Source organism: Stegodyphus dumicola, chromosome 3, assembly GCF_044657685.1.
Source record: "Stegodyphus dumicola isolate Sdum_Otavi_A_Nest chromosome 3, ASM4465768v1".
NCBI classification, from domain to species: Eukaryota; Metazoa; Arthropoda; class Arachnida; order Araneae; family Eresidae; genus Stegodyphus; species Stegodyphus dumicola.
The window spans coordinates 128,452,759-128,467,233 of record NC_140770.1 but is presented as its reverse complement, the minus strand read 5'-3'; the positions used below and the strand labels follow the sequence as shown (position 1 = coordinate 128,467,233).

Genomic DNA, 14,475 nt, shown 5'->3' with positions numbered 1-14,475 from the left:
GATGATCTATAATCCGGAAAAATTGATAATCCGGAATCGACCAGAAGTCCAGTAGAGTCCAGATTAACGACTTTTGACTGTATTAGACAAGTGAGATAAGCAAGAATAATATCAACATTTTTATCCTAGGGACAGTATTTTGAAGATTCTTTTTGAACAATGCCCTGTTTGCATAAAGGTACTGGTACCTTTGCTACGGGGTACTTTAATAAACTCATCTGAACACATTCCCCTTCAATGAGTTCACTTATTGAATTGAGTTCACTTATTGAATTGTTTGTAAACTTGAGGATAAAATAATGTTTTGGATCTCTCTACAGAACACAGCTCAGAGGGAGCTCCTAATCATCCAAGACATTAGAAATGCATTGATTTATAGAGTACTAAAATATGAAATGCATACTTTGATTAAAAAACAAACAAGCATGTATAAAAAAAGCTTTACTGACACAATATTACCTACACTTATATGAAACAACCACTAGCAATCAATAATAAAATAAAAAATTACAAAAAGAAATTTAGCTTTCATACAAGTCTGGATTCTAGCTTTGCATAAAATTAAAACTTGCTTAAATTAAAAATTTTTAATATACTTAAGCACCAAACAAACCATTTTTAATGTAGCTGTAGATTTTATGTCAAATATTTAACATTTTCAATAAAAATATGTCACAATAATTAAAATTCTATAATAGCAGTTACAGCCTAATGTTAAAAATTTAAGGATCTGAAAAGAATTAATATTTCTATTGTTATATCTATTATTACAACTGTACTTTCAAAATATTAAACTCATTTTCTTTATTTTCAAAGAAGTATTTAAAAAATTAATATCCTTAAAGACAATCATCCAAAAATATCTAATTCTGAAGGATTTACATCATACTGAATATCAAAAAATTAGTATCATCTTTAGAATCATTAAAACTATAAAGAAAATGTCAATGAATATTCTGCTTGACATTGTTAAAATTAAACTGAAATAACATTATACATTAAGATGTATAAAATAATTTATTCAAAAGCTTTTCAAATTTAGCAGTTGCTTTAAAATAATTCACATGTCATTCAGATACAGATAAATCATTAAAACAGATATTGCTACTGTATATTTTTATCCATTTTTACATACCATCAAATTACAATTCCTGTCTTCCCATAACTCAATGTCATTTGCAATGCATCCAGCTAAATTTGTCCAAACTCATATAACTCAGTTTTCAAAAGGGGATGTAGAAAATAGAAAATTTTCACATAAAACATTAATTATACATATAGTGGATTTCATTAATTTCTAAAGCTGTTGTCTATTTTGAAAAGTAATTCAGAATGGTAATTTCCATTCTTTTGTGTGTCATAAATGCCACACAAGAGTGGAAATCGCCTTCCTCAAAATGCACATATAGTTCAATAGTCTTAATGCCATATTGATTTATGGAATAGCCTTCTTAATAAAATAAGTATGTAATCAGCATGTCTCCAAACTATGGGCAAACTATTTTTGTGAAAAAATTTCCAGCTTCATAGAATATTATCTATTAACATAATCCCAGTTATAAGAATGATTTTAGTAAATGAACAAAGCTAGTGTTGATTACATTTTCTAAAGATCTGGTGGTAAGATGACTGTTTGGCTAATGTCTGGCAACAGTAATTTTTCCAGGGGTCTGTTCTCCAAATGTTACTTTTCTCATATTTGTATTATATGCTGAAGATTATCAGATTCAAAATGATAATTAAATATGTAAAAACCTGTTTGGATCTGAATCCAAATTTCTATGCTGTAAGAGGGGGGGGAAGTCAAATCCTATTACACTCGATCTGGCATCAAAAGAAATAATACAGCAAAGCTTTTCCAAATTTATGTATTTTGACAGTCTGGTCAATTTTCTGATAGTAAATACATGCAAAGTGAAATTGATCATGATTAACTTATTGGAAATTTGCCTTTCCTACTTACCTGGGCTTAGCTGCAATTAAATTGCAGTGCCTTGGATTCCCGTTTGATGCTTCAATGCTTTTGTTTTCTTTTATATTATGATCACTCTTAATACATTGACTCAGTGCAACTAGCGACTGGAATATATGACAAGATGCAATGATGCTGATGTTGTCATTATTGTTGCCCCAGTTTCTAAGTAGAAGAACAAGAATTCTAATACAGTAAAAAAACCCGGACTCCCCATATGTTTGATGCCTGCAATACATCCTTAAATAACACTGTGTGTAACACATTAAGGATTCCTTTGTTGTGGTGTGAATTGTCTAAAATTATAGTTACCTCCTTTTTATTTCTTTTATGCAACAGTGAGAAAGGGGTCCATTATCAAAAAGTCTTGTAAATGCTTTGCCTGGTAAGTAGGTATCTTTGAGTGAAACGCGAGGTTTAAATGAAAATAATAGCAAAATGATTGACTTTAACTTAAGTTAACAGAGTCTGATAAAACCAATTTGAAATACACATATTTAAAATCAAAATGATTTTAGCTAAAGTTATCTATAGACATTCATAAAACTGATGTTACAAAGCCAAATCTAGTAGAAATTGATAAATGGGTTACAAAATATCAAAAAGCTTTTGAAGTAAGTGCATAAAATCACAAGAGATAATGCACATAAAAACGGTAAAATGTCAAATGAAGCTTGATTAAACTTGCATGAAATATATCAACCTAAGGTATCTATAACAGAAATTAGTTTAATGAAACAACTAATTTACAAAAAGATGCAAATTAATGAAATGACAGAGAAGCATTTAACAAATTTCTCTGAAGTTATAGATAAACTTGCCAAAATGTGTATTGAGTTTTTAATGATTTTGTTTCTTTGTAGCTTAACCAAGGAATCTGATAGCTTTGGAATAGTGGCAGAATCTTCTGATCAATGGCCAGGCTTTAAAAATTAGGTTATTACAGGAAGAGAAAAGGCATACATTTAAAATGCAGCAAAACAGTCAAGTTCAGGATGCTTTAATTACTAAATTTAATGGTAATGTAAAAATAAGCTCTATTAAGAAAATTAGCCATTAGATGTTGGGACTGCAACAAAAAAAGATGTAAAACATCAAAAAAAAAAGCACGAGCTAAAAAAAATGACGAAAAAGCATGTGAGAACTAGGAATATATAAATAGTATCTTAATGCTCCTCCACATGTGGGCAATAATAAAACTGAATTTCACAAATTCACATTAAAAAAAAAAAAAAAAAAAAAAAAAAAAAAAAAAAAAAAAAGAGGTAATTCTAAATAATGTTTTGCCATGTTTCCAAGCTAAAAAGTAACTTAATTTTAAGCAACATTATGCAAAACGGTATGTAGGTTAAAGATCAAAATAGACAGTCAAAAGTCGTTAATTCAGACACCCATAATCCAGAATGATCTATAATCTGGACCTCAAAGCTAAAAACTTTCTGCGCATGCGCCGTGTTGACACATGCACATAAGCGTTTACGCGTGCGTGTAAGTCTCCTTATGACTGCGCATTTGCATGTGCGCAAGCGCAGAATACGTTTTCGCGTGCACGTTTTATGTATAACGAACGATATAAGCTAAAATTATCTAATTATCTATTTCAGTTAATGTTAATGATTGCGTTGTTCCTTAATTTTTGAATTGGATCCGGCTTATTATTTTTTGCAGACTGTAAGAGCAATACTATAAAAGTAAACTTGAACTTTCGATTATGTCAAATAGAATTTCCGAATCTGGAGCTCCCAAAGGATCGTACAAAACAAAAGTATGTTTTGATGTCCATCAAACAAAAAGTGGACTTGCTGCAAAAAATGGATAAAGACACAAAGAATGTGACAAAAAGGTTAGTGAAAACGAAAAAATTTCGATTGACAAGTTAGTCGGTATTCTTCGCACAGCAAATAACATGTCTTGAACAGCGGAACTTTGTAACTGAACAAAAAATTATGTCTGTTTATAGAATTAAAGAGAAAGTATTATCACATCAAATGAAGCAACTTAAACAACTTACATTGAAAGAAATGTTTAATAAAGTAAACAAATATTAAGCTTTTTTTTTTTTTTTTTTTTTTTTTGTTGTAAATTTTGATACCCTTTAGATCATAATTGTTCTTTATTTCATAAATTATGGTTTCATATTTTTAATTTTAGAATTTCTGCATGCCATCTTATGCGATTTAAACTGATGATCTATAATCCGGAAAAATCGATAATCCGGAATCGCCGAAGTCCCGACAAGTCCGGATTAACGACTTTTGACTGTACAGCATCTTGCAAGCTACCAAGCAATCGAGATGTATGTTATGAAGTTCCGTATGTTGCACATTGTATGACAAATGTTAAAAACTGTAAATTACATTTATGGACATGAGAGAATACTCAAGAAGTATAAATTAATAATTGAAAAGGAGAAAAATTTTCTGAAGTGATAATATATTTGAATTCATAAGTCATAAATTAAACTAATTTCTAGAGAATGCAAGCATAAAAAGACAATTTTCAGTTGAGTGAAGAACTCAACAAAATTTATAATGTGCAAGTCGCACATTAGTTGAAATGGTGTCTAATATTTAAATCAAAATACAGAAATTTTATCGACAGATCAAATTTAGTCTAAAAAAAAAAAAAGCCTAAAACACTAATACCGACAGTCCCTTGAGAAAAACAGGAAGCAAAGCTTTTGTGCTGACCAACTCTAATACGAAAAACTTTTGCCAAAGAATGAAGAAGGTCTTCTTATTGGTTATTCAGAAGCCAAAACTTATGAAAACCTGGAACTTGCAAAACTGTAAAAAGTTACATTTGGTTTCCAGAAGCACTGCAAACTTAAGGGTACACCAGGCAAACCAAGAAAGGTTTATAAGAAGAATCTTACTATTTAAAAAAATATAAAAAGAAGAAAGGAAAGAAAATTTATAACAAGAAAAACTTTTCTCAAAATAATGACAATAAAGTCATATTTACGATAATGACAGTTATTTGATCATAAACAGTTACTTAAAACAAAGTGAATAATATTAGTATAGAAAAAAAATTTGAAATCATTAAGATCATATTTATTTTTTTAACATTATCAAGTTTTGATTCTAATGTATAAATGCAATGTTAAGAATTCCAAAAAACAGAACATCTCACTTACTAATTTTCAGTGCAAAAGTACCTACTTTAATAAGCAGATCTGACTACAGCTTAAGTATCTGTATCTACAGACATTAAAAAAAATCAAATACAGACATGACTGAGTTTTCTGTAGAAAGGCAGAAAAATGGCAGGACATACATATAAATAGCATATAAAAAACAGACACCAGCACCAAAATAATTAATACTATATACAGCAGCTTAACCTTCATTTAAATATTCAAGCAAAACACATTTCAAGATAAAATTTGGCAATGTATTCATATGGCAATAAGTCAACAAATAGACACAACATAATACAAAAGATAACTTTTGATCATAATGCAAATAAATACATTAATTTACTCCCCCCAAATAAAAACTTATTTGTCAAACTAAAAAAAAAAACTTAAATCTGTTACCACAACAAATTAATCACAGACACAGGATAAACAAAAGGTAAAATACTGGCAAAAAAATTAAACATATAAATCACAACTCAAGATGAAATACAAAATGTCATAATATGCTCATGATAATGGACGGTGTAATGAAATAAAATTTCCACTGGCAATATGCTAATGGTAATATAGCAACAACTTAACCCTTCAGCATAAACATGAATGAACTGTGTAATCAAAATATCTAACATAAAATATGAAAAATAAATTATATAAATCATTTAAAATGTGTATTATTAATTTATAAAATTTCTTGTACTTTGCACACATTTAATAAAGGTTGTAATAATATAGTATGTTTCAAACTTGCAAGATTAAATGTCTCTTGAATATGATTGTACGATTAAATATTCTCTTGAGTGGCTATAGAGTAAGCTCAAATGTACAAAACGTAAATTTTTAAACGCCCCTCCCCCAAAAAAAGGCAAGGGGATCGAATTAATTTAAGTATATATATACATTCGAATTCAAAATTTTTTTATCTAGCATAATCAATTTTTATATGGCTCCCTAACACCAGTAGTTTTCACGGTCTGTTTCATAGTGGAAAGTGTGTGTTAAAGTCACATAAATTTTGATAACTTCTTGGAGATTAATTTTAAATGTTACAGAATTATCTTTTCTTCAACAGGATCTTGAATATGATACAGAAACAGTTGTTTATCGGAATTTTTTCCCTTGAGGATATATGTAAAAACTGTAAAAATGTATTTTGCATATATATTTTACTCAAAGGCATCATATGATCAAACCTGTCATTGATATATTTCATAAACTGAAAATATCACAGGTTTATCACCAACCATATACAAAATGTTAAGTCACACAATCGTTCTTAAATACCTTGGACAATTTTCATAAAGAAGCATTTTTAATTCTGTATATTTAAGCAATCCCATTGTCATATTTATCATGAAAAGAGACTTTTTGTATTCATACCATAACTAAGAATATTTTATACATGTATTTCTGCCAGGTTAAAGACTACATTCAACAAAAACACTCTGGTTTACAGATTTATTGCATTTAAATGGAACTTTTAGGTACTGAAAACCAAACAAACATAACTACTTTAAATCAAGGAAAAAGTTGATAAAATAGCCTTTTTCCATGCAGTACATTTTGATTTTTTTTTAGACTGGTAACAATAAATACATCATTTACATACTCTTAAGACTCAAAAGTTAAGCCATTTTACTTTATGCTAATTTTATATAAAAATACATGTAAAAAAGCTATTAATGTTTCAAATCCATAAATAAATGCTAAGTTCAACTAAAATGAATATCTTGCCATAAAAAACAGATTAGCAAATGTTACTGATATCGTTTGATGAAATCAAATGGGAAGGCTGTGTACAGTTATGAGTTGACTAGATCAATCAAGGTAATTAAAGGGTGAAATGTAAAAGTTATTGTCAAGAAGTATTAAAATATCTTTAAAAAGTTCATTCCTAGATAGCTGAAGACACCACTGATGAAGAATTACTTTCTCCCAAATAAAAAATAATTTTTTTTTTTTTTTTTTTTTTTTTAATTGCACAGTAGCAAGCTTCAGACAACTCTGCATTTATGGAAAAATTCTTCTTACAAAAACTGCATATAGAAGGTCTGACAATTATTTTTATATGATGTGATTAGTTAATTGTATCACTGATATTCTCTCATATAAATAAATCTAATAAATTTGACCTTGAAAATATGCACAATTGTAAATTAATGATAGAATATGCTCAAGCCCAGTGGCCTTCAAGATTTGATGATTCGGTGGGTGCATTTTTTTTAAACAGCTACCATTAATAGATAAGTAATTACAAATATTAAAAAAGCAATTTAAATATACCAGTGTTCCATATACCACTACACAGAAAATGGAATTCTACTATAATTAGTCTTGTGAAAACTATTCTAGTTCATATTATTTTAGATAACTATACAAATAAAAATGGCTTAATTAATCTTTATAGATGTTTAGCTTTTCAGGTAACATATTATTCAAAATATTTTTGAAATGTTCACTTTACCAGAACTTTTAAAAAAGCTTGTATGGAACACAATATGAAGACAAGAGCTTACAGTCCCAAATTAATTTTCAGATTGATCCATGGACTGGAATATTGCCATAGATTTTTGGAATATTAATCAGTATTGGCAAAGAATTTTTACAAAAATGTTGATTGCCAACATGGTTCTGAAGCTATTTCTTTTCAATCCTAAGTTAATGAATACACTTTCTGACTATACATTGTTTTCTTGATAGTCCAACAAATAATATAACAATAAGCTTTACCAAAGTTATCTAGGTTACCTAAGCTAAATTCAATAAAGATGTTTAACTTTTAACTGCTCTACTTTTCTTACATTTTCTATAATTTCAAGAGCTTTTACAAGAAGAGTGATAAATTTCTAGAGGGAAGAAACTCAATAACAATTTTGTAAATTCTCATTGTTGAGCCTGAAAAATCTTTCAATTAAACATATACCCCAATTAAAGAATTCAGATTCTATATGCTAATATTTTAATAATAAATTACCAAATTTTCAATGCAGTTCTCTGTAATGTACATTACTGTCTATATTATCAAAATCTGTCAGACACATTTTATTGAAATTAATTAAACCATTATCTTTTTAACATATGATTTTGCTATTTACTGTTTAACGTATGAAGAAGGAGTAGTTGCCAAATCACAGTATTTAAAATTTAGATAGCTTTTTACAATGTTCACTTTTAATAAAAAATGATACATAGAATTTGGAATAGTACATAAGAAATAATGTCCTTTACATTAAACATATGCATTTTTTGGGGAAAAGAAATATTTAATGATTAACAGAAATTTGGAAATAATGATGTCAGAAAATTAAGGGCAAATGCACATAAATTTCAACAGAAATCTGAACATAAAAAAACTACATAAATACTTCTGCAAACTGATATAATATAACAGTTACATATATACAAATCTAGTAAATTAAAATTTCTAAACTATCAAGTCAATAAATGGCTGTACAACTGGTTAAAACTCCATACAAATTGTTTTCGTAACAATGTGAATTTCAAGGAATCTAACATTCGGTTTTGTAGAACACAATAATAGGTAACATGTTTTACAGAAAAAATTCATTTAAGTGGTCCCTACAGTTATAAAAGGGTCAGGATATTAGCTGCAAACAGTTATAAAATCACACAATACAAAACATGGAAACTTTAATAAAAGCTTGTGCGTTCACTACTTTTTTGAGATATGATTCTTTAAATATTAAAATTTGTATAACTTTATACACTACTCGTCCAATTTACATTATTTAAATAAATTTCCTCCTCTTGCTAAAACAATACATATATTGGTAGGAAAGGAACTTTGGCTTCCCGAAAAGCAATTAAGTAATTTATTAATCTATTTTAGATCTTTTCCACTATTATCATAATACACACCAAAATACTTTTTCATGAAAGATATTTGTGCCAAATTCCAGCGAGAAAACATATTTTCATCATCAACTCATTTTGAGAATTGGTAAAATATTTCTAATCATAAGAAATATATCTTTTAGGTCAATTTACTTAAATAAACAAAAAATGGAATAGAATGCAATCCCTTAAAAACTTTTTATTGACAGTTATTACTTTTAAAACAAAAACTTTGTTATAACAGGTGGGAATAACAACTAACAATGCACAGTATTGATACATATATCTTTCTTCAGAAAATTCTTTGATATGTGTTATCCTAATGGAAAACATATCCTATATCTGATTTTAAATATTTTAAATAGGTATTTTTAAACATTTTTTTACTAATATATGTAGTAACTGTTAGGTACATTCTACATTTGTTATCTATTAGCAAGGTGCAATTAATTGACGTATGCCCTCAACACTGGGCAGAGATCACAAGTTATTAGTTTAGTAACCTCATAAAATACACACAATGATCATGAATAAAAGTTCAGTTTTGAAAAGAAAGAATTGAAAAAAATTAAAAACTGAATTTTTTATTATTAGTAATAATCAATAAGACAGATCTTAAGAAAAATTCTATGAAAATTATATTAACTTTTTTTTTTTCACTTTGGAAGACAAAATTACTTTCCAGCCACCTAAATAATTGCAAAAAATAAAAAACAATTTCTGACCAAATGAATAATTTTATGCAGGAAAAAATATTTAATAAACATAACATTTAAAATTTTGCTTTATTTATATATCCTACCAAATGCTTGAAAATGAGATTATATCCACCTGCGTTGATCAATATAAAAAATAATTCATGACATATTTATATGTAAAAAACACAGCAGCTTGAAATGGCAGAAATAAATGCTTTGATGTTGAAAATAAAACTCCATAGTTTTAATCAAAACTCATATGATTTCTTAGATATGAACTTGAAGCGTCAAACAAGAAAACATAAAGCTAAATACAAAAAATAATTTTATGAGATAATCAAGTTAAATGCTGTTAACTTATTTTACACAATTTTTAATCAAATGCAGCCTTTTTAGCTAAGCCAGTGAGGCTGGAAATCTCAGTTGGCTCCGATGGTGAAGGCTCAGAAGTTGTAAGTCGACTAAATTCTATCTCTTCTTGTGTTGATGAAATAGCATCTAACAGAGGGAGATATAACTTGAATATGATCACATAATTGCCACTAAAGACATTCACAAATCTTCACAAAATGTTAAAAATGAATAAAGACATTTTATATTTAAAAAATTCATAGTAAATCCTTCACAAATTTAACTCTTTGAGGATGGCTAACACTAATAATCTCAACATATTCGACATGGATATATGAAACCAAGAGATCTACTTTGACAAATGATGGCTCATAAAAGAATCAAGACAGAATTTTATTCTCAGAGATTGGTATATACTCATATTTTCATGAAAAAATGTTGCTTCTAGACATGAAATGATGCTTCTGATGTCTAGTATGAAGATTGTAATGATTTTTTAAGTATGTTTGCCTTCAGAGACTATAGATTATTAGCCTGCTTCTACAATGTAACCAAATGCTTTCTGCTGAAGACCTCAAATAGGTCTCTGTTCTGCTTCAATCTCAATAACCAACTATTGGTAGGTGCGATACTGAGTTGTTAAAATATTTTCTAGGTAGCTGTTGGTTGGAAGCAGGGCTGTGGAGTTGGTAAGGAATATATATATATATATATATATATATATATATAGATGAGTGTGTGTGTGTGTGTAAACATATACACATTGGTTACAACTTATTTTTTTTTAACGTAAAAGAAGTAATAGATGCGACAGGGGAAAAAAAAAAAAAAAAAAAAAAATGATGGCATAGCAAATTACTCATATTAATTAGCATTTATTATGAAATGGAAAAACTGGCATCAGTTATTTCTAAGAAAAAGTATAGCTTCAAAAGATCTTTGTTTTACGGCCATAGATCTGATTTGATAAACTTTAGAGCTGAGAAGAGTCTTTCCACACTAACTTGAGTAGGAGGAAGAGCTATTACTGTTAGGTCTACTTCTTTTAACTTTTCAGGATGGATTTTTATCAGTTCTTGCAAGCACAATCATATTTCTTTATTTCTTTATAGGCCATGTAGAAATCTTGTTTGTATATTTTCATTTTTATATCTAAAGGTTCTTGGTTCTTTATTTTCATTCGCTTTGCCCTAGCCTTTTCAATATTATCCAAAAATATTTCTCAAAATCTAATTCATCTTTGGAAGAGGATGATAGAGACTCAACTGCAATGTCTGTAGTTTGACTGTCCTGATTCGAATTCTCCAATTGTTCTGAGAATAATTTCATTCTTAATGAAAGTTCATAGATGGCTTTCTTTGCCTTTTTAATTTGTTCATCATCCAAGAAAATTTGGTGTTTCGTATCTACATATATTGAACCCAGCAAGATCTCATTGTTTAGCAAACTAGTTTCTCTTTTCTTCATTGAAAAAATGATTCCTTCTGCAATAAGCCCTCCATTTCAGAAAGAACAACCATCACATTCTTTCATTCTCGCCACCTGTCAATTCTTCAGATAGCAGCTTTTTTGTGGCTATATACAGTGTAGAAAGAAGAGTTTCCAATTCTGCAAGACCATTTCACAGTTTTTCTGTTAGTGAAACATTAGGGTTATCCACATCTTCTAAAAAAGTTCTTAATTCTAACAACCTCTTTTTCATCAAATATGTACTTTCTTTATCCCATTGCTTGATCAATAATTGCTCCTTTTCTTGCTCGCTTCCTAAGAACAGCATCAATTTTGGGAGTTCTTGCAGCTATTGCTGCTTACCTAAATTTACCAGCGAGATTTGTAACTAAATGAATCAGTTTAATCACCAATGACAAATATCACATCCATCCTCCTCCCTTATTTATTTATTAACATGTCAATAAAATAGAAAATAACTATGTATTAATATATATAGTCCATAAATAAAAATAAGTCTGCTTATCATTAATTTTTTCAATTAATTTTAATTTCAATTCAAATACAAACTGTCCAACAAAAACTGGAGTCGGAGTCCTGTTTTAGCAACTCCAGCTCCGATTTCTTTTACTCCAAAATCTGCCCGACTCCATAACTCTGACTCCACAGCCCTGGTTGGAAGTCAAATATATGTAACCCATTTAGCATTATGATACTGTCAACAGTTTTAAGTTTGAAAGGCTAAAGAAAAGTAAAAATGGACATGCAATTTTTAACAACAAAGTTTTTAACTAAAAAGTTCCAAAGTTTAGGTTCACAGACATAACAAAAAGATTTATGACAAACTAAATTCTAGAATAAAAAATTACTGTAAAATACATTTATTGATAAATTTTGACATCAACAATTAATAATGAAAAGTACATAAAACTCATCAAATACAAATTTTTTATGACAAAGTTATTCATAGCATTTATCTACTAGCACATCTTTACACCATCTTTAAAACAGAATCCTATCTAATGAAATATATTTCTGATGGAGACATAGTTATATACCTAATCTGTACTTGCAGGTTAACTTTGCCCCAGGCAATAAAAGCTGAATTTTTATAATGCAAAGTATTCAGTAAAAGTGAGCTCAGTTTGACTTTTTTTAAACCTACTGTTTGAAGGGCAAGGATTCACCTAAACTGATTACTCACATAGGCTACAGAAGTTTAAAACAAGTTTCTATTTTAATCACTAACTTTAAATGATATGACTACAAATTTTCTTTATTTATCACTGGCCTTTCAAATCTGATGAATATTCTATGGAATTCCAAGCTTAATTTCAAATATACATAATATTTTCCTTAAGCCATACACACATTCTTAAGTACAGTAATTATTATAATCATGGAATTTGAAAGAAGATGGAGCAGACATTGTGTGTTTAGTCTGAGGATGGAAATGATACAGTTTTCATCCTATAGTCCAGTTCCTTCTCATCCAGTCCCTTGTTACAACAGGATGCTTTGGGCAACAATTATACATTCAAAATTAATTTCAATATTTTTTAAACTGATATAATAGTTTGCTGTTCTGCTACTGGTTATTCAGTAAGAACTGATAGATAAAAAAATAAGGGTTTAAATTTCCATAGGTAATTATTTTTAGACAAAGTTATTTATATATTCCTTTCAATTCATGTTGTTTCTGTTTCCGTATTTGTGTTAGAATTAATTCTCTGGGCATGGTTTTTTCTGTATTAAAAGTAGCTGTCTATAGTTCACACTAGAGATAAGATAATGCTAGACATAATGAATCTGATGTTACATAAAAGTTATTTCTTAGCATTTTAAAAGATAGTATATGCAAAATAATAAGCATAGCTGAATTTTAATTATTTGAATGATTAATTGAAAATTCAAGTGATTTTTAATTGCATAAATTTAACATTTTTAAAGGCAAGAAATATTTATTTTTTAACAGTATAAAACTGTTAGCAAAAGCGAATTTTTACAATATAAAGAATTCAACTTTTAGTACTTGAATTCCTTAACCTTCAATTAAGTTACTAAGCACATAAAATTTTGGAGTTATTTTTATATGTTAACCATTAGTTGATGATCATGACAAAATATCAATATGTTTTAAGGCTCGAAAACTAATTTCTTTTAATATTTTATTATTATTTAATTACAGTAGAATGAATTCTGAAAAAATTATTTTTTTATAATTTATTTACATAATTTTCAAAACTACATTAATGCTTTTTTTTTTTAAATTTCATTTTTACATTTCTCTCTAAAGAAGATGCTAAACTTGTAAGGAAAAAAATAATTTTTTCTCTGTGAAAGTCATTATCCTAGAAACCAACACAAACTGAAATCATAAATTTTCCTAAGGAATTCCCCACATTGCCGCTTACATAATTATATTCCAGACAGCATAAAAGCAAACATATAACTTTTAGCATTGGGAATTATGCTTGTTAATATTAATTCTGAACATTTTAATGAGATGTATGTTTATTGTATAGTTGCATTTTACTTAGAAGTTATTATACGTTATTTATATTATAGTAATTTACCTCTCCTTTAGAATTCTTGGGTACAACTTAAAAAAAAAATTGCTTATTGATATAAAAAAATAATTTGTATTTTTTGCTAATTGTACTTCATAATTCCTGCCAAGTTTTTGAAAATATGGAGGAGGTAAATATTGAAATGCAAGGGAATAAGAAATTGCATAACTTAAACTGTCTTCATGAAATAAAATGATTTGAATTATTGATCAAATTCATATTTTTGTTATGAATTATTATTATTCATCCTATTGTGTTTTTCATTAAGGACAGATAATAATTTTAGAAGATTTATTATTTTACCCAGATATTAATCTATTTTCTGCAATTTTTGCTTCTGTGTATTTACCAGCTGCAGGATTTCTGAATAAAAAATTATGGTAAATGTAATAATGTATTATTTAGTAATGTTACATCTGGATACAAATTTGGATACAAAAA

At 28.1% G+C, this 14,475-nt stretch overlaps 1 protein-coding gene across 1 annotated transcript in view; it reads right to left on the bottom strand.

Annotated features, from left to right (window-relative positions):
• Nucleotides 1-424: 424 nt before the first annotated feature.
• Nucleotides 425-14,475, bottom strand: part of wls (Wnt ligand secretion mediator) — a 101,073-nt gene continuing 87,022 nt past the window's right edge. The window contains exon 13 of the mRNA XM_085813306.1: nucleotides 425-10,162. Coding sequence (XP_085669432.1) covers nucleotides 10,038-10,162 — 125 coding nt within the window. The 3' untranslated portion in view covers nucleotides 425-10,037. The remainder of the gene's footprint in view (nucleotides 10,163-14,475) is intronic.